The sequence below is a fragment of the Mercenaria mercenaria genome, chromosome 5 (assembly GCF_021730395.1).
Source record: "Mercenaria mercenaria strain notata chromosome 5, MADL_Memer_1, whole genome shotgun sequence".
NCBI lineage: Eukaryota > Metazoa > Mollusca > Bivalvia > Venerida > Veneridae > Mercenaria > Mercenaria mercenaria.
Window position 1 is genome coordinate 33145150 of NC_069365.1, and position 25536 is coordinate 33170685.

A 25536-nucleotide genomic window follows, 5' to 3' on the forward strand; every position below is an offset into this window, starting at 1 on the left:
AGAGTTTTTAAAAAAAAACAACAACAAAAAACAAACATATATTTTTGCAGTTACTAACAGAAATCGCTGATAAAACCATCTTGGTAAGGCGTTTTTATGTTATTATCTATGGTAGTTCTATCAAATATATTAGCAAATGTTCGAAATGAACAATATATATAGTGCGTTACAGATGCTCTCGTGTGAAAACCTTATACCTGTGATTACCTCTATAGCAGCTTCCCTCATAAACTGTTTGGCGGAGTCGTCCCATATCGCTGGTACAGTGAGGACCCAGTGCATCTCACTCGTGTTAAGCCCTGTTTTCTTATCTTCGCATGTCTTTATGAGATGATCTTTCAAGTAACGTATACATTCCGTGACAACTTTCATTGCCGGCATTTCAAGGCCTTTGTCATCTTTCAGTTTGATGGTCCTCGTTAACCTCTAGCATAATAAATTTATGAAAATTATATATAGTAAAAGTAAATGAGATCTGAAATTATTTCATTTCAGGAAAAGTATAGAAAAGTTATAGAATCTATGATAAAAACAAACTGGTTGCCTAACTGAGCAATTATGTACGATTTGATAAATGAGATTTAGGTCAGTTGTAAATAAAATTAGTGAAATAAATTCATACATGTCAATTGTGTCCCAATTTAAATTATAGATTTACCTTATTTTCGTAAAGAAGCATCTTAAATCGCTTGAAATAATACCAGTCGAAATGTTCTTCGTCTGCTGCAAGCTTAGCATACTTATCTTCTGCTTCAAATCCAAAGCTATGGAATTTCTGATTCGGATCAAACAATATACATGACGATGTTTTGAGAGATACTGCACCAGTAGACCCAGTTGTCCAGTTGTAAGTGAAAATTTTCAATGGATTTTCAAGAAATTCGGCACGAAATGACACCGCATATCCCGAGTATGTTGTACCGAAATCAATAGCAGCTACCTGCAGACGCTCGTGTACGGCCGATGCAACAACTGGTAGAGATGCCATGCCTGCTTGCACTGAAACAATGAAATAATACCAGTCAGTTCAGTCTTCAAAGGGATGTTTTCAGACATGATAACACGTAGCTTTTTCGAAAAAGCATTAAACACGCTCGTATTTGAATACCGCTTGTCAACTAACTCGGACGTTCCTACAAATGGGTATTTACTCTTTTGTTCTCCCTATTGTTCTTTTAGCTACGTAATTTTAAGAAAAATAGCCACATAAGCTTACGGAATGAATGACATTAAAGAAAAAGTACAGTTACCTATTGTTCCAATAGCCACCTAAATATACATGTTCTTATCTCCAAATCATACTTGTTTAATTAGTTGCTTATTCATTAATATTACGAACATCTAATGCTACTAGTAATATTCAGACATCTATATTGAGATTCGAACATATATATTGATACTGGGCATAATCCGTATTAGTTATTATACGTCACCTGTGTATTTTGTTTACCAGTTAAAATAATGTCTTCCACGAACTGAAACTGATTCACTTCCTCTTTCGTTTTCGTTGCAATATTTGTGTAACAAGGATTTATACAAAGATCTGAATAGTTGAAATACGTAGGTTAAAGTAAATATTGATTGATATTACCCCACGACTGTGTTGACGATAACAACCAATATCACTGTTACAGTTCGATTACTAGGTCATACCTGTTTACACGTTTTCAAACCAAAATTTCTCTACTTACAAAATGACCTTCCTACTTTCTGAATATGTTTTGTTTTAGCTTTAGTTCACGTTTTTCTTACATAAGACAGACTAAAATATGGAACCCTGATTTAAGGTTACAAAACGCAATCTTTAATGTTTACAAAAACGAACTGTATATGGCGACATTTTACGTGTTTGTATAGGTATCGCACAGTAATATGGCATAAACAAAAGAATAACATGTTTCTGTTGCCGCTGGTTTAGCGGTGACGCGCGGTGTCGGACGTTTTCGTCGAAAACAAATGCACGTAATTATAAATATTTAAATAGTTATCGCTTTAAGTATGATGTTAAACAATGTAGTTTTTGAAGCTCTCCTGTGAAAATAATAACAAAACAATAAATTAGAAACCAGAGAAAAATACTTACACAAAGTATGTAATGCAAAATATCAGTTACTTTTTGGAGAGACCGTCAAAAGTGTCACTACAAAAGATCATATTTCCTTCCACTCATCCCCTACGCCATCAAGCCAGTTATCTATCTTACTTTGCACATATAGAATGCCACGATTGTTTTTATGACCCCCCCCACCCCCCACCTCTATTTATGTGGGGGCACATACCTTTGCTGCTCTCCGTACGTCCCGAAATCTTGTGTGTCCAACTCCTGCCAAGCTATTAGCCTGACTTGCTTCAAACTTTCAATCGTAAAGGAAGGAACTTTTGCCCGCAGTTATGACCCTTTGATAGTTTTGCTATATAAAATATAGAGAAAAATCTTTTGTGTCCAACTCCTCTGCTTGAAAGTTTCACAGATGAAGACCTTGATATTTGCCGATTATCCTTCATGTGAAGATGGTCAGTACTTAAAACTTTGCTATTTAGACGATGGCACAGTATGTAGGGGAATCCGTGTCCGATGGACACAATTCTAATTTAAAGATGAAAAACTCCATAATAGTGTGCGTTACATATAAATGGTGTAAATCATTGGCTCTTTTAATCAGTCCGTTCTTTAAAATCATTAATTACAGTCTCTTACAGGAACTATTACTCATCCTCGCTTGGCGCTCAGCATTAAGAGAATAGTGCTAGGACTGGTCAGCCCGGTGTCAGTATAATGTGACTGGTTGGGGTATCATGCCACGTGTCTACGGCGTGATATTCCAGTGAGGCAGCACTATAAAGTTGGGCATTGTGCTCACTGCTACAAGTAGACACCGTCGTTTATATGACTGAAAAATTGTTGAAAAAGACGTTAAACCCAAACACACACACGCACACACACACACACATGTTAAACGAGTTACTCACATCCTTACCACAAAGAAAATATTATGTGCATTCACTTTCGTTTAATTAGGATTAAACCTCAGAATTATCGATTACTGAATTACTTAAGTTTACATTTGATTTTTCATAAATCTTTGAGTGGGTGTCAGTATTGTCCTGAAAACTCACAGCATCTCGTGTTGCAATATTTTTCTGTGTATGTTCAGTATGATCGGACCATGAATAAATTAGAGCACATCCTCATCTTTTTAGTGCACATGTTTGGGGTATTGGGTCGTGAATAACTTATTGCACATGCTCAGTACTTGGTTAAGAATGGCTTTTTGCACATGCTCAGTACTGGGTCAAGAATAACGTACTGCACATGCTCAGTACTGGGTCATGAATAACTTATTGTACATGTACTGAAAAACTTACTGCACATGATGATCAGTCCCGGGTCATGAATAACTAACTGTAAATGCTCAGTACCAGGTCTTGATTAACTTATTGTACATGCTTAGTACTGGGTCATGAATAACTTATTGCACATGCTCAGTACTGGGTCATGAATAACTTATTGCAGATGCTCATTACTGGGCCATGAATAACTTATTGCACATGCTCAGTAACGGGTCATAAATAACCTTGTGCATGCTCAGTACCTGGACGTGAATAACTTATTGCACATGCATTGCTTTGTACCGGGTCATAAATAACTTCTTGTGCGTGCTTTGTACCTAGACGTGAATAACGTAACGCACATGCTTTGTACCGGGTCATAAATAACTTCTTGTGCGTGTTCAGTACTGGGTCATGAATAATCTGTTATATTAAATATAATGCCCAAAAAATGGGCAAAATCGGTGCATTTGTACGACTTTTAACAATTACACAAACAAAAATGTTGTGCTAACTTTTATTTCTATGTAACATGCTCTACTCGAATATAGTGTATAATTTTTCTCTTGCCAGATATATCATAACTAAGTTTCTTTACATATAACCAACAAGCTGAACATTTCCTTAGCTTGCATAATGATCCTCGTATTATTCTGGTCTGACCAAATGTGAAATAGTAAATCAGTAAACAGTTTTAGTGGGGTTATGGTTCAAATAAATCAAAATTAAAGTTTCGACTGATTATGAATTTAGAAATGACAATCATAATTTACTTTAAAAAATCAGGGGCAATAGCTCTCTAGAAGATAAGCTAAGAGCTATTATGAATTTTAATTACAATGCTTTAAATTATAAAAAATGTTGGAATTAATGTATTTGTTTCCATTAACTTGTAGACAAAAGATTATAGAAACTTTCGTTTTCTTTCATTCTAATATTTGTTGAATTTACAGATTTATTTTCGTCGTTTCAAACAGAATATGCATTTGATAAAAAAACTGTTTTCAAGTATATCTAGACACAGTGTTTATTTGAAATCCATGTTGAATTTAGATCAGCAAAGTTAACAATAATGTGCAGGTACTCAACAGTGCTCTTTTGAGAAACACTTGTTTTCTGGACTTCTTCAAGCTGGAAACGACGATATGTTATTACCCCACCCACATCTCTCAAGTGTTAAAAAAAATGTTTTCCGATTTATGTATTTTTTTTATCAAAAAGGTTGATAGTAACCGAAAATATAAATACAAGGTAATTCAAGGGTAATTAGCAGATTTTCGGAGCAGATCTTGTTTATAATAAAAAACGTTTACTCTGGAAAAAATGTAGACAAGCTCTCGATTACAGAAATGTGACGTAAAGTAGTTTAGCAGTACTTTTAACTCTTTAGCCTGCTGGCGGCAAGTGATTCTGCCTTTGCGACCAGTTCAGATCAAGATCAACCTGCACATCTGTGCAGGCTGATCATGGTCTGCACTGTTCGCTATTCAGTCAGTAAATTTTCAGTGAACACCCCTTTGAATAATAAGTGGCACTGCCCAAATTAAATGATGGACTAGTCCATTTTAGAAATTTAGCAGGCTAAAGGTTAATATCACTGAAAATATTAAGTTAAATGATACCGATATTTTATAGATATTGTCATCTGTCTTAAAATATGTAATTTTGAATTGTCAGGTTGGAAACAAGATTTAGGCGAAAAGTTTTATAGGAGTATATGCAGTATAACTTGCATTAAGAGACTACCTAGGAGAAGAGCAAGAACTGGTCTCTTAACACAAATGGTCTCTTAATACAGGATAATTTGTTCTTTAGGTTATAACACACTAAATAGTTGTTGTTCTTTACTCTATATAAAATTGACTTATTTCCAATGACCGCAGCACACATCAGGACCCATTTTAAATTTCTGTAACTTATATTTTCTTGAAGAATATTGTCAGTGCTAACTAAAAATCAAAAGAAAAGTGGGGGTCATGTTTGATGCAAGAAAAATAATTTCAGTCAAACACACAAACTGCAAAATCAGTTAAAAAATGAGACCCCAAATTATACTGGTGGTGTATGATCTAAATTTCCATGAAAAATTTTGTCATGTTGTTATTTCATTATGAAAATGTTAGCTACATGTCAAGCACAGATCTGTAATTATAGAAGTATATGCAGTATAACTTGCATTAAATGACTACCTAGGAGAAGAGCAAGAACTGGTCTCTTAACACAAATGGTCTCTTAATACAGGATAATTTGTTCTTTAACAAAACAAAATACAAATGCCCCTTAATAAACGTGATCTCTAAAGCAAGTTTGACTTTGTCATCTGCCAGGTTGGTGTCTATTAGTTACACATTCTGCTTAAAACAAAGATCATAAATACGTTGATGCTTTAAAATTGTTGATATCAAATCCAATGACCAGTAAATGCCTTCGTGTTAGTGTCATGAAAATGCTTATTAAATCTACAGAAATAGGTTTTGTTTTATTCGAATTTAGCATCGGAACGACAGTTCTTGTAAAAGTATTCGTTATGCATTTTCTTAAAACTCCAAGGGGGAAAAATGACCTTTTGTAGGCGAAAATATAACGATTTTCGGTGAATTTATAGCTATTTTAGCTAGAGGAAGCAGCCGATATCCAGCATAAAAAAGAAACAAGAGGGTCATGATGACCCTGGATCGCTCACCTGAGTAATATGAGCTACATGTTTCAAATGTCAAACTGATGCTAAAATATTAAGAAAGTCAATAGGTCACATTCATGGTCAATGAAATTCAGTTTTACGATCAGTATGCAAAACCGTGTATGTCATCCAAATTTAAAGGCTGCATCTTAAAAAACAAGAAAGTAGGTCAGCAGGTCAAGGTCAAAGTCAAGTGACATCATATTACTTGGGATCATCAGGTATTTATAATTAAACAGTCTTGGAAATAGGATCAGATTTTTAAGTATTTTTTCTATAGAACTCGTATAATTAACTAAATGACCCCGGGGTGGGGCCTCTTTTAACCCCAGGGGCATAATTGGAACAATTTTGGTAGGGGACTACTAGGCAATGCATCATACCAAATCTCAAAAGCCTAGGTCGTGTGGTTTTAGACAAGAAGATTTTTAATGTTTTTTTTCTATATAAGTCTATATAATACTTGGGACCCCCAGGGCAGGGCCTATTTTCATTCCAGGGGTACATTTTGAACAATTTTGGTTCAGAACCATAAGACAATGCTACAAACCAAATATCAAAGGCTTAAGTCTTGTGGTTTCAGACAAGAGGATTTTTAACATTTTTTTCCAATGTAAGTCTATGTAAAACTTGGGACCCCCGGGGCGGGGCCACATTTGACCTAGGGGGGATGATTTGAACAATCTTGGTAGAGGACCACTAGATGATGCTACAAACCAAATATCAAAGCCCTAGGCCGTGTGGTTTTACACAATAAGATTTTCAAAGTTTTCCCTATATAAGTCTATATAAACCATGTGACACCCCACATCCCACCCTGGGGCAGAGCTATATTTGACCCTAGGGGGATAATTTGAACAATTCTGGTAGAGGACCACAAGATGATGCTACACACCAGACATCAAAGCCCTAGGCCCTGTGGTTTTGGACAAAAAGATTTTTAAAATTTTTCCTTTCGATTGCCATGGCAACCAGAGTTCTTCATGGAATTCAATTTCTTGAATGATTTTGAAAGGAGGCCATCCAAGAATCATTCCTGTGAAGTTTGGTTTTATTTTGCCCAGTGGTTTTCAAGAAGAAGATTTTTTTAGAAAATGTTGACGGACACACGATGGACTACGAAAGACGGACATTGAGCTGTCAAAAAAGCTCACCATGAGCCTTTGGCTCAGGTGAGCTAAAAATAAAAGCTTCAGTCACCGAGGAATTGAGGGAAAACCGAATGTTTTTTAATTGTTTGTCGGACAAAATAGGTAATACTTAAACTCTTGGAAACACATAAAATAAATAGAAAACTACTATATCTACTTACTTTGACCTCACATTAACACAACTGAAGCAAAAATATCATTTATTTCTTTTCAAAGAAAGCAAATGCATTTAAAATTTCGTTTCGTTTTGGTATCATCAGTTTGCACCTATTCATATAAACACGTAGAATAAACTAAAGTTAAATATATGAGCCACGCCATGAGGAAACCAACATAGTGGCTTTACGAACAGCATGGATCCAGACCAGCCTGTGCATCCACGCAGTCTGGTCAGGATACATGCTGTTCGCTAACAGATTCTCTAATTGCAATAGGCTTTGCCTGGTCTGGATCCATGCTGGTCGCAAAGCCACTATGTTGGTTTTTTCATGGTGCGGCTCATATATAATATGTATTGACATGAGAGGAGACTTAGCAAAAAACGGATAAAATAATCCACATACCAAATGCACATTATATGATTGATTATCATAATTACACTACACGTGGTAATCAAACACAATTCAAATGGAATCTGAACTATCCATTCTGCGAATCGGACAAATAGTAGGATAGCCCTAAAGTGTTTATACCATCTTAGATGAAACACATAACATACATGTATAGATTTTTGTATTGCATAACTTACCATCTGGGAAATGGGATTTTAGCTTGCTATGTGTTAGTAGTATTATAACATCACTGAACATCTCTGCAAGTTTAATTGGTTGACACTGGTCACTCAGATCCACAATGTCTGGATTGTTGTCTCTAAGTTTTACTTGTTCAATTAGTTTAAAATCATATAATATCCGGTTAAATCAAGAGATAATTTTACATAAAAAATAAAGGGAGGTAATTTGTCATAAATTCAGTCAATATGTATCTACACTGATTGTCAAAGTCCATGTGATGGCATAAATGAAATTTCAGATCAGTATCTTCATTAGTTACAGAGATATATCCCTTTTTATTTGAAATAAAGGGAGGTAATTTGACATAAAATCAGTCCATAGTTATCAACCCTGATTGTCTCAGTCCAATTAATGACAATAATGAAATTTCAAATGAGTCCTATCATAAGTACTTACTAATATAAATCCATTTTGATTAAAATCAGGGGAGGTAATCAGATATAAAACACGTGCATAGTGTCTAGGTCAACCTGATGACATACATTATGTTTCAAAACCATTACCATCAAAAGTTGCAGAGATATAACCATTTTATGGATAATTGCTGACCTTGACCTCAATGTGTGACCTTGACCTTCAAGCAACAGGACCCTATATCTTATTGTGATTAAAGCTGTGCGCATGATTTTCTGAAGTTGAATGCAAAATGTGACATCTATCATGTTCACAAGGTAAATTTAACATATTTTGGCACTTAAATGTTCATTCAGGGGCCATAACTCTAGAACCTATGACTGGATGACAGGTTAGGGTAAGAGTTAATTTGCAAGTTTGTATAAAATCAAACCATAAATGAAGTCTCTATATGGCTGCAAAGCCTAAATAGCAAAATTTGGCCCTTTAAGGGGCCATAACTCTGGAACCCATAATGGGATCTGGCCAGTTTTCAAAAGGAACCAAGATATTATGCCAATACAAGTTATGTGCAAGTTCGATAACAGCTGATTGCAAAATGTGGTCTCTATTGTGTTCAAAAGCCAAAAATAGCAAATTTGGCCCTTAAAGAGGCTATTTCTCTGGAACCAATGAAGGGATCTGGCCAGTTTTCGAAAGAAACCAAGATATTATGCCAATGCAAATTGTGTGCAAGTTTGATTAAAGCTGATTGCAAAATGTGGTCTCTATCGTGTTCACAAGCCAAAAGTAGCAAATTTTGGCCCTTTAAGGGGCAATAACTCTAGAACCCATGATGGGATCTGGCCAGTTTTCGAAAGGAACCAAGATATTATGCCAATACAACCTGTGTGCAAGTTAGATTAAAGTTGATTGCAAAATGTGGTCTCTATCGTGTTCACAAGCCAAAAATACTTAATTTTGGCCCTTTAAGGGGCCATAACTCTAGAACCCATGATGGGATCTGGCCAGTTTTCGAAAGGAACTGAGATATTATGCCAATACAAGTTGTGTGCAAGTTTGATTGAAATTGATTGCAAACTGTGGTCTCTATTGTGTTCACAAGAAATTGTGAACAGACGACGGATGGATGAAGGGCGATCACAAAAGCTCACCTTGTCACTACGTGACACGTGAGCTAAAAACAAACAAACTGTTGGCAAGGAAGTTGGTGCCAGGAAGATTCAGATAGCTCTCCAGATACTTTGTGTAGCAAGCCGAAAATGCTGATTCCTTGGTTTACACCAGTACATACCATGTCCTTACACATGTATCTTTCTTACCCTTTTCATATGGTAATCCCTGCAAGGCCATACATGAGGAACACAAGTATGTGAAAAACAGTCTGAACTTCTTGGTTTGGTGACGGCATACAACAGCAAGCCCCTCCTCATATATTTCTCTACAAAAAGAAAATTATATCTTATGACATACATAAACAGTAATTTATGAAGTACAAACTAAAAGAAAATAAGACAATATATACTATGCAAAAAATATGTACTTTAATGCAAATCTACATCACTTATATACAAAGAGTGTTGTGTTCAAAATGCTCTCATTTCTTCATATATCAGCAAAACAAAAATGGTTGTTACATAATATAGATAAGGGAATATTCAGTTTATATGTTAAAATTTTATTTTTACCAGTCTGTCAAGAAAATCAGGATTTTACGATAAGAACATACTTAAGATCTTCACAAACAAGACTGTCATGATGACCCTGGATCGCTAACCTGAGTAATTTGAGCTACATGGACAAGTGTAAGAGATCAGGTAACAAGAGTGCCAGAATGTCACAATATACGCCCATCACAGCAAATTTCTTTACTCTAGCACCTGTATTTGCAAATGGAATTTTAGTTCTGTTGTTGTATAGTAACCACTGTAAGTAATTTGTTTTTCTAAGTCCACAAAAAAACTCCTTACCAGATAGAGATACCTTAAAATACACCTAAAATTTGAAAGTAACATCTATGTTGTACCACAGAAAAGTGGTCTTGTTTTTTCCCTACGGTCAATTATAAAAAAGTTATAATATAAGTTATTTATAGTAACAACTAAGGGAAGTTAATCTTTAAAAAAAAAAAAAAAAAAAAAAAATCCTAAAAAAAAATTGTAAGTCCTCACAAAAGGTAGAGATGGGTCAAAATACACCTCATAACTGGATGTAGCATGCATGTTGTACTACAGAAAAGTGGTCTCGATTTTTCCCTACGACTAGTAATGAAAAAGTTACAATATAAGCTATTTATAGTAACAACAAAGGAAAGTAATTCTAAAGAAGGGAACTGCGCATGACACTTCGTCTCATGGTGGTGTATAATTGTGCCAAGTTACATCAAAATCCCTTCATGCATGAAGAAGAAATGCTTCGGACAAAGTCATTCTTGTATCTGACCTTTGGCCTCTAAGTGTGACCTTGACCTTAGACCTAGGGACCTGGTTCTTGCGCATGACACTCCGCCTCGTGGTGGTGAACATTTGTGCCAAGTTATATCAAAATCCCTCTATGCATGAAGAAGAAATGCTCCGGACAAGGTTTTCATTCTTGTATCCTTTGACCTCTAAGTGTGACCTTGACCTTAGACCTAGTTCTTGCGCATGACACTCCGCCTCATGATGATGAACAATTGTGCCAACTTTCATCAAAATCCCTCCATGCATGAAGAAGATATGCTCCGGACAAAGTCATTCTTGAATTTGACCTTTGACCTCTAAGTGTGACCTTGACCTTAGACCTAGGGACCTGGTTTTTGCGCATGACACTCCGTCTCATGATGGTGAACAACTGTGCCAAGTTTCATCAAAATCCCTCCATGCATGTAGAAGATATGCTTCGGACAAAGTCTGTGGACGCTGCCCGCCCGCCCGCCAGTGGCGTTCCCATAATACGTCCCGTTTTTCAAACGGGCGTATAAAAAAGTCAAATATAAGTTAGCACTGAAATATTTTCCCATTTGTGTGAACGTGTTTCAATGAAATATTAAGAAAGCAGTTCAGTAGGTCACATTCATGGTCACTGAAAGTCAGTTTTAAGATCTTAGTGCAAAACTGTATATGTCATCAAAATTTCCAACACGTATTCTGAAATCACATGTAGATGAACTTCTCCCTAGTATCACTAAATTGGTAAATCTCCCATTACAACAAGGTATTTTTCCTGTAAAATACAAACAAGCAGTTGTTAGACCTTTGCTAAAAAAAGCTGGTCTTGAACTAGAGCTTTCCAATTGTCGTCCTGTGAGTAATTTATCATTTCTATCAAAACTTTTTGAGAAAGCTGTTCTTTACAGATTAAACAAATATGTAAATCAAAACAGTCTTTTGCCTAAGAACCAGTCTGCATCTGCCCAGTTTCTGTAGGTTAATTATCTTCTAAGTGGTATGGAGAAAAAGGAAGTCACAGTCCTTATTGCAATTGACTTAAGTGCGGTATTTGACACTGTCGACCATAACATTCTTATAGATGTCCTAAAAGCACAGTATGGTGTCTGTGAAACAGCTCTTCATTTGGTAGACTCCTACTTGAAATTTTAGTTTTGTCTCTAGTTATTTCACATCTGGATTACTGCAATGTCATACTGTATGGTGTAGCTAACGGTGACGTGCTTAAGATGTAACGTATTCAAAACATGTGCGCAAAACTTGTCCTACATAGAAGGAAATTTGACAGTTCTAAACAAGCATTATATGACCTACATTGGTTGCCAGTGAAAGCAAGGATTAAGTTCAAGATACTTTCTTTCATGCATAGCTGTCACATTGGCAGAGCATCAATGTATTTAACAGAATTGCTTACACAGTATAATCCTAGCAGACAAGGTTTGAGATCATCAGAAAATTCTGAATGTCGTTATGTTGTTGAGTGTCCATACAACAAGTGCAAAACATTCCATCATACAAGTTTCTATACTATTGGTCCAAAACTGTGGAATGAACTGCCGTTAGAACTAAGCAAAAGTAAATCACTTGACACATTAAAAAAAGACACTGTATTTCAGAGACTTTGTGTCATCGTTCTTAATTTTTTGATAACTGTTTTATATGCCATGGCAACCAACGTTCTGCATGGATTTCAATTCTTTGGGCAATTTTTAAAGAGGGCCATTCAAGGAAGCCTGTTAAGATTTGTGTAAATCTGCCAATTGCTTTTGAAGAAGATTTTTTAAGAAATTGTTGACACACGACAACGGACATCGAGGGGTCACAAAAGCTCACCTTGAGCCTTTGGCTCAGCTTAGCTAAAAAGCCTATTGCATGTATTCAGTTTTTCTACAACTGTGAAGGCAGCTGGATTAGAGGAAACTGGTTCTAAATAAAAATGATCTATTTACTTGTAAAATGTTTTCTATGCTTGCCATCCACAAGGTTTCACTCATACACCCTGTTAAACAATTTAGTCCTGTATCTCTTCATTTCTGAACTTCATGTTCTGTACTCTGACGTCACAGATTTCACTACAAAGGAAGTCCTGTATCTCTTCATTTCTGAACTTCATGGTCTGTACTCATGACGTCACAGATTTCACTACAAGAGAAGACATATTTTTTAAAAACATTTTCAGCAAATTCATACAAGTTCTATAGATGCACATTCATATATTTTTATCTATTGCACAAATTAGTGAAAACAAGTGAATGAAGTATTGCCATGCAATACAAAGTACCCTACTGGAAGGCACTTAATTTTCTCTATTGTTATTTATAGTAACAATAATACAAGTCCATATATAACTCTTTACCAGGTAGAGATAAGTCAAAATACACCTAAATATTGGATATAACATGCATGTTGTACCAAAGAAAAGTGGTCTCGATTTTTCCCTACAGCCAGTAATAAAAAACTTACAATATAAGCTATTTATAGTATTTAAACAACAAAGAGAGTAATTCTAAAAACAAGGGTGCCTCATGATGATGAACATTTGTGCCAAGTTACATCAAATCCCTCCATGAATAAAGAATAAATGCTCCGGACAGTCATTCTTGTATCTGACCTTTGGCCTCTAAGTGTGACCTTGACCTTAGACCTAGGGACCTGGTTCTTGCGCAAGACAAACCCTCTCATGATGGTGAATATTTGTGCCAAGTTACATCAAAGTCCCTCCACGCATGAAGAAGAAATGCTGGGGACAGAGTCATTCTTCTATCTGACCTTCGGCCTCTAAATGTGACCCTAACCTTAGACCTAGGGACCTAGTTCTTGTGTATGACACTCCATCTCATAGTGGTGAATATTTGTACCAAGTAATATTAAAATCCCTTTAAGGATTGTTTAGTTACAGACTGGACAGGAAAAAAAGCCCTTTTGGCCTTTGACTTGCAAGTGTGACCTTTGGACCGGACACAAAACAGACCCTGTTCATGCCATGTAAACATTTGACTGCCAAGTAGGACCTTGACCTTTGAGCTATGGGTCTGGAAGTTGTGCATGATACATCGTCTTATTATGAGGTATATTTGTGCCAAGTAATATTAAAATCCCTTCATAGATGGCAGAGTTATGGACCGGCAAGGAAAAAAGCCCTGCTGACCTTCGACCTCCAATTGTGACCTTGACCTTTGAGCCAGGGGTCTGGGTTTTGCGCATGACACATAGTCTCAACATGGGAAACATTTGTGCCAAGTAATATTAAAATCCCCTCATGAATGACAGAGTTATGGACTGGACACAAAATTGCGGGCAGACGGACGTAAAAGTGCATTCATATAGTCCCCGAAACTGGTTGGGGAAAACAAGTTTGTAAAAGACTGAAAATATTAAAGCACTATGTCCTACATTATATACATATATATAACTCAAAGGTACCATCAATAAATCTGGGGTTATACAACTATAGCAAAAGGACTCAAATAGCTTCAAACAAATTTTTCTGCATCAAAGAACAAAACAGGTTCTAGTATGAGTCTGAAAAGCAGCTAATGTAATATCAAGATAGGCTCCAAAAGGGAAGTGTTGTTAGACTAATGCTGTTTGGTACAGGTTCTTTCCTCACAGATTTAAACCTCTTATAGTCAAATAGGCACAAAAAACAATGATGTACCTGGGATTATGGACTTTGGTTTAAAGAACATATCTTTCCGGTCTGTTGGGATCATAGAGCCCATTTTAATGTTTGTGAATAACAGAGGGTAAATGTTCCATATTTTGCATGGGAATGGGGATGCAAGTCCCAATCTGGAATGGAAGGAACAACTTACAATATAAAACAAAAGTCCTCTTCAGCTGGTACTAGAGCCACAACAAGAACAGTCATCTCAAGCAACTTGATCATTGTAAAACTAGAACAATTGGAAAAGGACACAAATTTTATATTTCTTTTTCTATTCAAGTGCTATTACAAATATTTTTTTTTCATCATTTGTATTAATGTTGTTCATATTGGAACAGAAACTTAAATATGTGTTCTTAAATGTTTAAGTGAACATTTCTGTAAAAACAATGTACAGTCAAACTCGCTTTATACGAACTCTTCGGGACCTGGGAAATGTGCTCGTATCAAACGAAATTCGTATTAACGAATGTATGACTACCGGGTAATTTGCACGAGCAAGTTGGGCAGTATCACTGGTATCCCCGGTGAATAGCTTCCGATAAATAAAATACAGTAGTGAATAGATGCTCATTAGTAGTTTTAACTGATTGAGTGTGTTCAGTTTACAATGAAATAACTCATACTTAAACACGTAAAAATGTATGAAAAATAAATTTTAATGTACAAATGTATTGAATCACCAAGTGTTTATAGCACGTATCGATCTAGCACATATAGATACACAGGAATACAGTAACGTGTATATGTCAATGCATTTTTTGCAACAGGTACTTTACACATGGTATTTCAAACATTTACTTGAAAAAAAAAACTGGTAATTTTTTGTTGTATTTTTGATACTAAAAGAACACTATATAGCCCTAAATCGTACAATGAAATTGTATTTTCATGGAGAGGTGTACAAATGAAAGTAATTATTGCTGAATTGCTAAAGACATTATTACTTGGACTCGATTGTAATGAATAAAATAACTGCATACATTAATCTCATTATTATGTATTTATCAGATACAGGTGATAATCACTTCGACTAAATATCAGCACTGTAGAGATTCAAACTGTTAAAAGATCAAGCGTAGCAAAAAAAAAAAAAGACCGCCGACTTCTAAAATTAGTTTGTATCAAAAAATGGAAACTTAAAACATTTTAGCTCATTGGGACTTCCAAAATGTGTTCGTATCTCCCGAAAATTCGTATGAAGCGAGTTCGCTATTACCGAAATAATTTTACAAAGAAATAGAAGGACTCAGCCGGGGAATCCGGATTTTGTTCGTTATAGCCGAAAATTCGTATCAAGCAAGTTCGTATTAAGTGAACTCGACTGTAGTTTACCACAATAAAATTAAGCAAAGGCACTTTAGTGTTCTTTTTTAAAATTGAGTTACCTCCCTTCAACTGTAATATTTTTATTTCTGAAGAACTTATTGCATGTATTCAGCTCTCCTAAGTGCAACTGAATTAGAGGAAAATAGTTCTAAATACAAATGATCTGTTTACTTGTGAAATGTTATCTACTCTTGCCATCTGCTATGTTTCCCTCATACACTGTGTTGAATAATTTAGAACCGCATCTCTTCATATCTGAACTTCATGGTTTGCACTGATACTTCGCAGTTTTCACTACAAAAGAGACATACTTTTTTCTAAAATGTTTAGCAAATCCATAGAAGATCTAAAGATGCACATTCAAAAAGTTTTTGCACAAATTAGTGAAAACTAGAAATTGCTTTTGTAAACAAGAGGGTCACGATGACCCTGGATCGCTCATCAGAGTAATATGAGCTACATGTTTCAAATGTCAAACTGATGATTTTTAGAATTTTTTTTGAAGATTTTCTGATGTACAATCAAGTAACCCCTGGGGCGGGGCTAAGTTTACACCGGGGGTCATGAATGGAACAAAGTTTGTAGAAGTCTACTTGGCAATGTAACATATCAAATATCTAAGATCTAGACCTTCTGGTTTATTTTTAGCAAATTTATGAAGATTTCCCTATATACAATCAAGTAAACCCTGGGGCTGGGTAAATTTGACCCTGGGGGTCCAGATTTGAATTTTTTTTGTAGAAGTCTACTAGGCAATGCTATACGTCAAATATCTAAGATCTAGGCCTTCTGGTTTATTTTTAGAAAATTTTTGAAGATTTTCCTATGTAAAATCAAGTGACCCCATGGGGCGGGGTCAATTTGACCCCGGGGGTCATGATTTGAAGAAATTTTGTAGAAGTCTACTAGGCAATGCTACATGTCAAATATCTAAGATCCAGGCCTTTTGGTTTATTTTTAGAAATTTTTTGAAGATTTTCCTATGTAAAATCAAGTGACCTCTGGGGCGGGGTCAATTTTGACCCTGGGGGTCATGATTTGAACAAATTTTGTAGAGGTCCACTAGGCAATGCTACATGTGAAATATCTAAGCTCTAGGCCTTCTGTTTATTTTAAGAAAATTTTTGAAGATTTTCCTATGTAAAATCAAGTGACCCCTGGGGCGGGGTCAATTTTGACCCCGGGGTCATGATTTGAACAACTTTAGTAGAGGTCCTCTAGGCAATGCTACATGTCAAATATCTAAGCTCTAGGGCTTCTGGTTTTTGAGAAGATTTTTTAAGATTTTCCTATGTAAAATCAAGTGACCCCTAGGGCGGGGTCAATTTTGACCCCGGGGTCATGATTTGAACAAACTTGGTAGAGGTCCACTAGGCAATGCTTCACACCAAATATCTAAGCTCTAGGGCTTCTGGTTTTTGAGAAGAAGATTTTTAAAGTTTTTCCTTTCTGTTGCCATGGCAACCAGAGTTCTGCATGGAATTCAATTCTTTGAACAATTTTTAAAGAAGACCATCCAAGGAACATCCCTGTGAAGTTTCATCAAAATTGGCCTGTTGTTTTAGGAGGAGATGTTGTTTAAAGGAAAGTGTGGATGGACGGACGACGGACGCTGGATGGTGAGCGATCACAATAGCTTACCCTGAGCACTTTGTGCTCTGGTGAGCTAAAAAGCACATGTCTCCCCCAATGCAAAGTCCTATAGGCAAGAAGTCAATAGGGGTCAGGAGCAAAAGAGACACTGATGGTTGGCTGCAATAGGGATCATCTACTTCGCATGTCCAGTCATCCCACTAAATTTCAACACTATTGGCCTAGTGGTTCCCAAGTCACTGTTCAGGCTTAATAGGGGTCATCTACTCTGCATGTCCAATCATCCTATTAAGTTTCAACATTCTAGGTCAAGTGGTTCTCAAGTTATTTTCCAGAAATGATTTTATATGACCAGGCCCCTGTGACCTTGACCTTTAATAGACTGACCCCAAAATTAATAGGAGTCATCTACTCTGCATGTTCAATCATCCTATGAAGTTCCAACATTCTGGGTCAAGTGGTTCTCAAGTTATTGATCAGAAATTGTTTTCCATGTTCAGGCTCCTGTGACCTTGACCTTTAACAGAGTGACCCCAAAATCGATAGGGGTCATCTACTCTGCATGTTCAATCATCCTATGAAGTTTCAACATTCTGGATGAAGAGATTCTGAAGTTATTGATCGGAAATGGTTATCAATGTTCAGGCCCCTGTGACCTTGACCTTTAACGGAGTGGCCCCAAAAATAATAGGGGTCATTTATTCTGCATAAACAATCATCCTATGAAGTTTCAACATTCTGGGTCGAGTGGTTCTCAAGTTACTGACTGGAAATGGTTTACAATGTTCAGGCCCCTGTGACCTTGACCTTTCACGGAGTGACTCCAAAATCAATAGGGGTCATCTACTTTGCATGTACAATCATCCTATGAAGTCTCAACATTCCGGGTCAAGTGGTACTAAAGTTATTGATTGGAAATGGTTTTCAATGTTCAGGCCCCTGTGACCTTGACCTTTGACAGAGTTACCCCAAAAACAACAGGGGTCATCTACTCTACATGACCAATCATCCTATTAAGTTTCAACATTCTGGGTCAAGTGGTTCTCTAGTTATTGATCGGAAATGGTTTTCAATGTTCAGGCCATTGTGACCTTGACCTTTGATGGAGTGACCCAAAAAACAATATGGGTCATATACTCTTCATGACCAATTATCCTATGAAGTTTCAACATTCTGGGTCAAGTGGTTCTCTAGTTATTGATTGGAAATGGTTTTCAATCTTCAGGCCCCTGTGACCTTGACCTTTGACGGAGTGACCCAAAATCAATAGGGGTCATCTACTCTTCATGACCAATCATCCTCTTAAGTTTCAACATTCTGGGTCAAGTGGTTCTCTAGTTATTGATCGGAAATGGTTTTCAATGTTCAGGCCCCTGTGACCTTGACTTTTGACGGAGTGACCCCAAAATCAATAGGAGTCATCTACTCTTCATGACCAATCATCCTATTAAGTTTCAATATTCTGGGTCAAGTGGTTCTCTAGTTATTGATCGGAAATGGTTTTCAATGTTCAGGTCCCTGTGACCTTGACCTTTGACAGAGTGACCCCAAAAACAATAGGGGTCGTCTACTCCAGCAGCCCTACAACCCTATGAAGTTTGAAGGTTCTAGGTCAAATGGTTCTCCAGTTATTGCTCGGAAATGAAGTGTGACGTATGGACAGACAGGGCAAAAACAATATGTCTCCACCAGAGGGGGGGTGGGGGTGGGGGGGGGGGTGAGACATAATAATCTGTCTCAGCTGGATAGACTGCCAGACATTTGATCAGTGAACAAATCTGTAAAAGACTGATGATACTAAAGCATTATGTCTGACATTATATATGTAGAATTCAAAGCCTGGTTTAATACATATGTTGCTATATAGTAACAAAAATGAATGTTTTTAGCAAATTATTGCTTTCACACACTGATTATCACTTATCCGCCCAGGCAAAAAACTCAAAATCATAATCCGCCCGGTGAACACATGTCCCAATCTGGAATGGAAGGAACAACTTACAATATAAAACAAAATTCCTCTTCAGCTGGTACTAGAGCCACAACAAGAACAGTCATCTCAAGCAACTTGATCATTGTAAAACTAGAACAATAGGAAAAGGACACAAATTTTATATTTCTTTCTCTATTCTCTATAAATAATCTATCTCAGTTGGATAGACTGCCAGACATTTGATCAGTGAACAAGTTTGTAAAAGACTGCTGATACTAAAGCATTATGTCTGACATTATAGATATAGAATTCAAAGCCTGGTTTAATACATATGTTGCTTTATAGTAACAAAAATGAATGTTTTTAGCAGGTTATTGCTTTTACACACTGATTATCACTTATCGGCTCGGGCAAAAAACTCACAATCATAATCCACCCGGTGAACACATGAGCATGAAACCAATGGCTATGTAAAATGTCATCATGGTTAGTGTGTTTCAACATGGCGGCCTAGCGGACGTTGGAGTCGTTACTGGACGTCATAATGGTCTGTCACTGGTCTGCTCGTCAAACTGTTGTTTATCACAGAATTACAATGCTTGGTTTTTAGTAATAAAACAGGTCATGTACACAATTTACATTGGAGCTAGAATTCTGAGTTTCTTCAGCTGATACTAGAGCCACAACAAGAACAGTCATCTCAAGCAACTTGATCATTGTAAAACTAGAACAATAGGAAAAATACACAAATTTTATATTTCTTTTCCTATTCAAGTGCTATTACAAATATTTTTATTTTTCATTATTTCTATTAATGTAGTTCATATTGGAACAGAAACTTAAATATGTGTTCTTAAATGTTTAAGTGAACATTTCTGTAAAAACAATGTAGTTTACCACAATAAAATTAAGCAAAGGCACTTTAGTGTTCTTTTTTAAAACTGAGTTACCTCTCTTAACTGTAATATTTTTATTTCTGAAGAATTTATTGCATGAATTCAGCTCTCCTAAGTGCAACTGAATTAGAGGAATCTCGTTCTAAATACAAATGATCTGTTTACTTGTGAAATGTTTTCTATTCTTGCCATCTGCTATGTTTAATAATTTAGACCCGCATCTCTTCATATCTGAACTTCATGGTTTGCACTGATACTTTGCAGTTTTCACTACAATAGAGACATATTTTTTTTCTAAAATGTTTAGCAAATCCATAGAAGATCTAAAGATGCACATTCAAAAAGTTTTTGCACAAATTAGTGAAAATAATCTGTCTCAGTTGGATAGACTGCCAGACATTTGATCAGTGAACAAGTTTGTAAAAGACTGCTGATACTAAAGCATTATGTCTGACATTATATATATAGAATTCAAAGCCTGGTTTAATACATATGCTGCTATATAGTAACAAAAATGAATGTTTTTAGCAGGTTACTGCTTTTACACACTGATTATCACTTATCGGCTCGGGCAAAAAACTCACAATCATAATCCGCCCGGTGAACACATGTCCCAATCTGGAATGGAAAGAACAACTTACAATATAAAACAAAATTCCTCTTCAGCTGGTACTAGAGCCACAACAAGAACAGTCATCTCAAGCAACTTGATCATTGTAAAACTAGAACAATAGGAAAAGGACACAAATTTTATATTTCTTTCTCTATTCAAGTGCTATTACAAATATATTTTTTTTCATTATTTGTATTAATGTAGTTCATATTGGTACAGAAACTTAAATATGTGTTCTTAAATGTTTAAGTGAACATTTTTTGTAAAAACAATGTAGTTTACCACAATAAAATTAAGCAAAGGCGCTTTAGTGTTTTTTTTTTAAATTGAGTTACCTCCCTTCAACTGTAATATTTTTATTTCTAGAGAACTTATTGCATGTATTCAGCTCTCCTAAGTGCAACTGAATTAGAGGAAAATAGTTCTAAATACAAATGATCTGTTTACTTGTGAAATGTTTATCTACTCTTGCCATCTGCTATATTTCCCTCATACACTGTGTTGAATAATTTAGACCTGCATCTCTTCATGTTTGCACTGATACCTCGCAGTTTTCACTACAAAAGAGACATATTTTTTTTCTAAAATGCTTAGCAAATCCATAGAAGATCTAAAGATGCACATTCAAAAGGTTTTTGCACAAATTAGTGAAAATAATCTGTCTCAGTTGGATAGACTGCCAGACATTTGATCAGTGAACAAGTTTGTAAAAGACTGCTGATACTAAAGCATTATGTCTGATATTATATATATAGAATTCAAAGCCTGGTTTAATACATATGTTGCTTTATAGTAACAAAAATGAATGTTTTTAGCAGGTTATTGCTTTTACACACTGATTATCACTTATCGGCTCGGGCAAAAAACTCACAATCATAATCCACCCGGTGAACACATGAGCATGAAACCAATGGCTATGTAAAATGTCATCATGGTTAGTGTGTTTCAACATGGCGGCCTAGCGGACATTGGAGTCGTTACTGGATGTCATAATGTTCTGTCACTGGTCTGCTTGTCAAACTGTTGTTTATCACAGAATAACAATGCTTGGTTTTTAGTAATAAAACAGGTCATGTACACAATTTACATTGGAGCTAGAATTCTGAGTTTCAACAGTGTTCGGGTATGTGGTGTAAACTAGAATGTGTCTGTAGGACAAAGGGTGTGCCCCCTACTGGTACATTTGTCACAAATAAGGGGCAATAATTCAAATGTTTGCAGTCTTAATGGGGTATAGCCTCAACAAACATTTTATGAAAAGGATTCATTATTCTAAGCCCTATACTTTTTGAGCTATGAGCATCACAAACAAAAAATCCACTATTTTGCTAAGAGCTAAGATTCTCAAGAAGAATGCCAAGTGTGCAATGTCACATCACATTAAAGACTCCAGCAAGGTTTTCTGAATTTACATCTAATACTTTTTGAGCTAGGCACATAATTTGGTGAAAAAGTGCATTTTTTTACTATTTCAGGGGCCATAACTTTAAAAATAGGAGGTGGAGCCAGCCAAAAAATTAGAGGTGTGCAAGTTTATATCATGATAAAGACCTATGCAAGTTTTCAACCATTTATATTAAATACTTTTTGAGCTAGCTGCGTCACAAGGTGAAAATGTACATTTTTAACTATTTCAGGGGCCATAACTCTAAAAATACGGGGCGGACTCAAATGAAAAATAGGAGGTGTGCATGTTCATATCATGATTAAGACTCATGCAAGGTTTCATGAATCTATATCAAATACTTTCTGAGCTAGGCATGTCACAAGGTGAAAATGTGCAATTTTGACTATTTCAGGGGCCATAACTCTGAAAATTTCGGGGCAGAGCCAGATGAAAAATAGGAGGTGCACAAATTCATATCATGATTAAGACTGTTGCAAGGTTTCATGAATCTATATCAAATACTTTTTAAGCTAGGCATGTCACAAGGTGAAAATGTGCATTTTTGACTATTTCAGGAGCCATAACTCTGAAAATAGGGGGCAGAGCCAGATGAAAAATAGGAGGTGCGCAAGTTCATATCATGATTAAGACTCATGCAAGGTTTCATGAATCTATATCAAATACTTTTTAAACTAGCTGTGTCACAAGGTAAAAATGTGCATTTTTTACTATATCAGGGGCCATAACTCTGAAAATAGGGGGCGGAGCCAGACGATAAATAGGAGGTGCACAAGTTCATATCATGATAAAGACTGATGCAAGGTTTCATCAATTTTTTTCAAATACTTTTCAAGCTAGGCGCGTCACGAATTTCGGACGGACGGATGGATGCACAGAAAAGACCAAATCTATATGCCCCCATCAATCCTGGGGGGTGGGGTGGGGTGGGGGCACAAAAAGCATGATTCGCACCACACAATTTCAAAATTCTGACAAAGTTGCAGGTTCCTTCTCAGTGAAAATTTTATGACTGCTTTTCATAAACATAGATCTACTGCTAAGAAAACTGCAGTTTTTTTCATGGAATGGCTCAAATTATCTTTGTTTCTCATATTCTCTTGTTTTTGCCTTAAAGTTGTCAAATGATATAATGTTTATTTTCTGGACAGGTATGGTACAAAACTGACACACTGCAAATTTTAAGTGATTTGAGTGCAAACTGATGAAAATATTGTGATTTTACTAAATTAAAAAAAAAGAAATCCTTATTTTTTCTGGTGATTTAAGCAAAATTGCTATAAATTATTTGCTATGCAATTGATTGTCATACATCCAGGGATCAAATTTAGCGGTTGCTAACTCCTGACATTGGAGTAAGAATAAAAAATGCTAGTAGAGAATCATGGCACTCGAATATTTTTGTGATCATGTTCGAAAATCATGGAATTCGCTCAAACTGTCCTTTGCTCTTTAAAACCTCCTTTGGGATAGTTAATTTATTGATAATCATGTGACCGCTTGTAGACGCTGCATACAAATGTAATTATCTGATATCTAAGTAAGGGTCCAGATAATATTTGTTTTCGTTTTGGTTTTTGATCCGCAAATTTCTGCAGAAATGGAGAGGAAAATAACAAGTTTCTTCTAGCAACACTAGGGTTAGAGACCTTAAAGCCTAAAACTTCAGTGTCCGACTGTCCGAGTCCAAAGAATCACTGAGTACTTTTGTTCGTATCGTACTTTCAAAACCAGAAAGTCCCCGGCATGTCCGGACCGTGAACTTTTATATGAAACCAAACAACAACAGAACAACTTATAACCAACCACCCTATCAATTTTCATGATCCTAGGCCCAAGCGTTCTTGAGCTACCATCCGGAAACGGATTGGTCTACATACCTACAGACTGACATTCTGCAAAACAATATACCCCTCCTTCTTCGAAGAGGGGCATAATAACTCAATGGGATAAGTTCTGTAATATCTAATGGCTCCATCTAAAAAACAAGTAAATTTTCTACAAAATTACCCCCACATACTGTTTCTGAAATTTTTTAATCTGTTACTGTGAATAGAACAACTCCTTATGCCTGTGAGAATATGAGAAAACAGCATAATTATGTGTTGTTTCATATTTTTAGACTGGCAAACCATTTGATGAGTTTGATAGGTAAATAAATACGAATTTACTGCACTCCTTACCATCAAGAAAGTCTTTAATTTGTCTAAATGTGCAAGAATAAGTTTAGTGCACTCACTTATATTTTCCCCATATTGACCCTATATTGCTTCCAGGTACAACTAAACACAGATTTTGTGACAAAAGTACCCCAAAACTATTTAGCCACTGAAAACTAGCGTCAGGAGTTGTAATTACTCCCCTTGAGTAATGCAACCAAACAAATGTATCAAAAACATTAATACACGGGCTAAAGCTCTCGGGCCATTATTCATTTTCTGTGCCGATTATCACCTCCCGGCCCGGCTCTGTCGTGTATTAACCTCTAAGTTATATAACAATGGTAAAAGGGTTCTAGTCTGTGAAAAGAAGTCTGAAAACCAGCTACATGTAATATCAAGAGGGGCTCCAAAAGAAAGTGTTCTGGGTCTAATACCATTTTGGAACATGTCCTTTTCTTAGATTTAAACCCTTCATGGTTAAATATGTACATGTATCAATGATGTACCTGACAAAATGATTATGAACTTTGGATTGAAGAACATACTTTCTAGTCAGCTGGGATCATAGTGTCCAGTCAATGTTTGTGAATAATAAAAGGTAAAAGGTTTCTTATTTTGCATGAGAAGTGAACAAATTCCCAATCTGGAATGGAAAGGACAACTTACTCAATAATAGAGAACTGAATTCTGCTTCAGCTGGCAAGAACAGTCATCACAGGCAACTTGATCATTGTAAAACTAGAACAATAAAAAATACACAAATTTTATACCGGTATTTCTTTTTCTATTCAAGGTCTATTCTAAATATTTTTTATTATAAGTACTAATGTAGTTCATACAGGATCAGAAACTTAAATGTTTAAATGAACATTTCTGTAAAATCAAACCCTGCAGTTTACCACAATAAAATTAAGCAAGGGCAATTTAGTGTCTGTTTTTAAAATTGGGTTACCTCCTTTCCACTTTTAAAAGACTTACTGGATGTATTCAGCTCTTCTACAATTCTAAGTGCAGCAGCTGGATGAGAGAAAACTGGTACTTAACACAAATGATCTGTTTACTTGTGACATGTTTTCTATCCTTGCCATCCACTCTGTTTCCCTCATACACTGTGCTGAACAATGTAGACCTGCATCTCTTAAAATCTGAACACCATGGCCTGTACTGTTACTAGTACATGAACTTCATAGATACCACTAC

General features: G+C 36.0%; 1 protein-coding gene across 12 annotated transcripts in view; it reads right to left on the reverse strand.

The window, feature by feature from the left end:
* The window catches only part of LOC123556826 (heat shock 70 kDa protein 12B-like), a 36232-nt gene that overhangs the window by 3964 nt on the left and 6732 nt on the right, over positions 1-25536 (reverse strand). For 3 of the 12 annotated variants that reach the window (XM_053543125.1, XM_053543127.1, XM_053543126.1), the window contains exons 3-15: positions 25398-25532; positions 25003-25074; positions 21217-21326; positions 20798-20878; positions 20322-20426; positions 19684-19984; positions 19330-19410; positions 15906-16028; positions 14554-14634; positions 12688-12880; positions 9632-9750; positions 659-999; positions 208-426 (exon numbers count right to left, since the gene is read on the reverse strand). In XM_053543125.1, the coding sequence (XP_053399100.1) occupies positions 208-426; positions 659-999; positions 9632-9662 (591 nt within the window). In that variant the 5' untranslated portion in view covers positions 9663-9750; positions 12688-12880; positions 14554-14634; ... (6 more) ...; positions 25003-25074; positions 25398-25532. The other 9 variants (XM_045347825.2, XM_053543128.1, XM_045347827.2 and 6 more) reach the window with 9 other exon arrangements.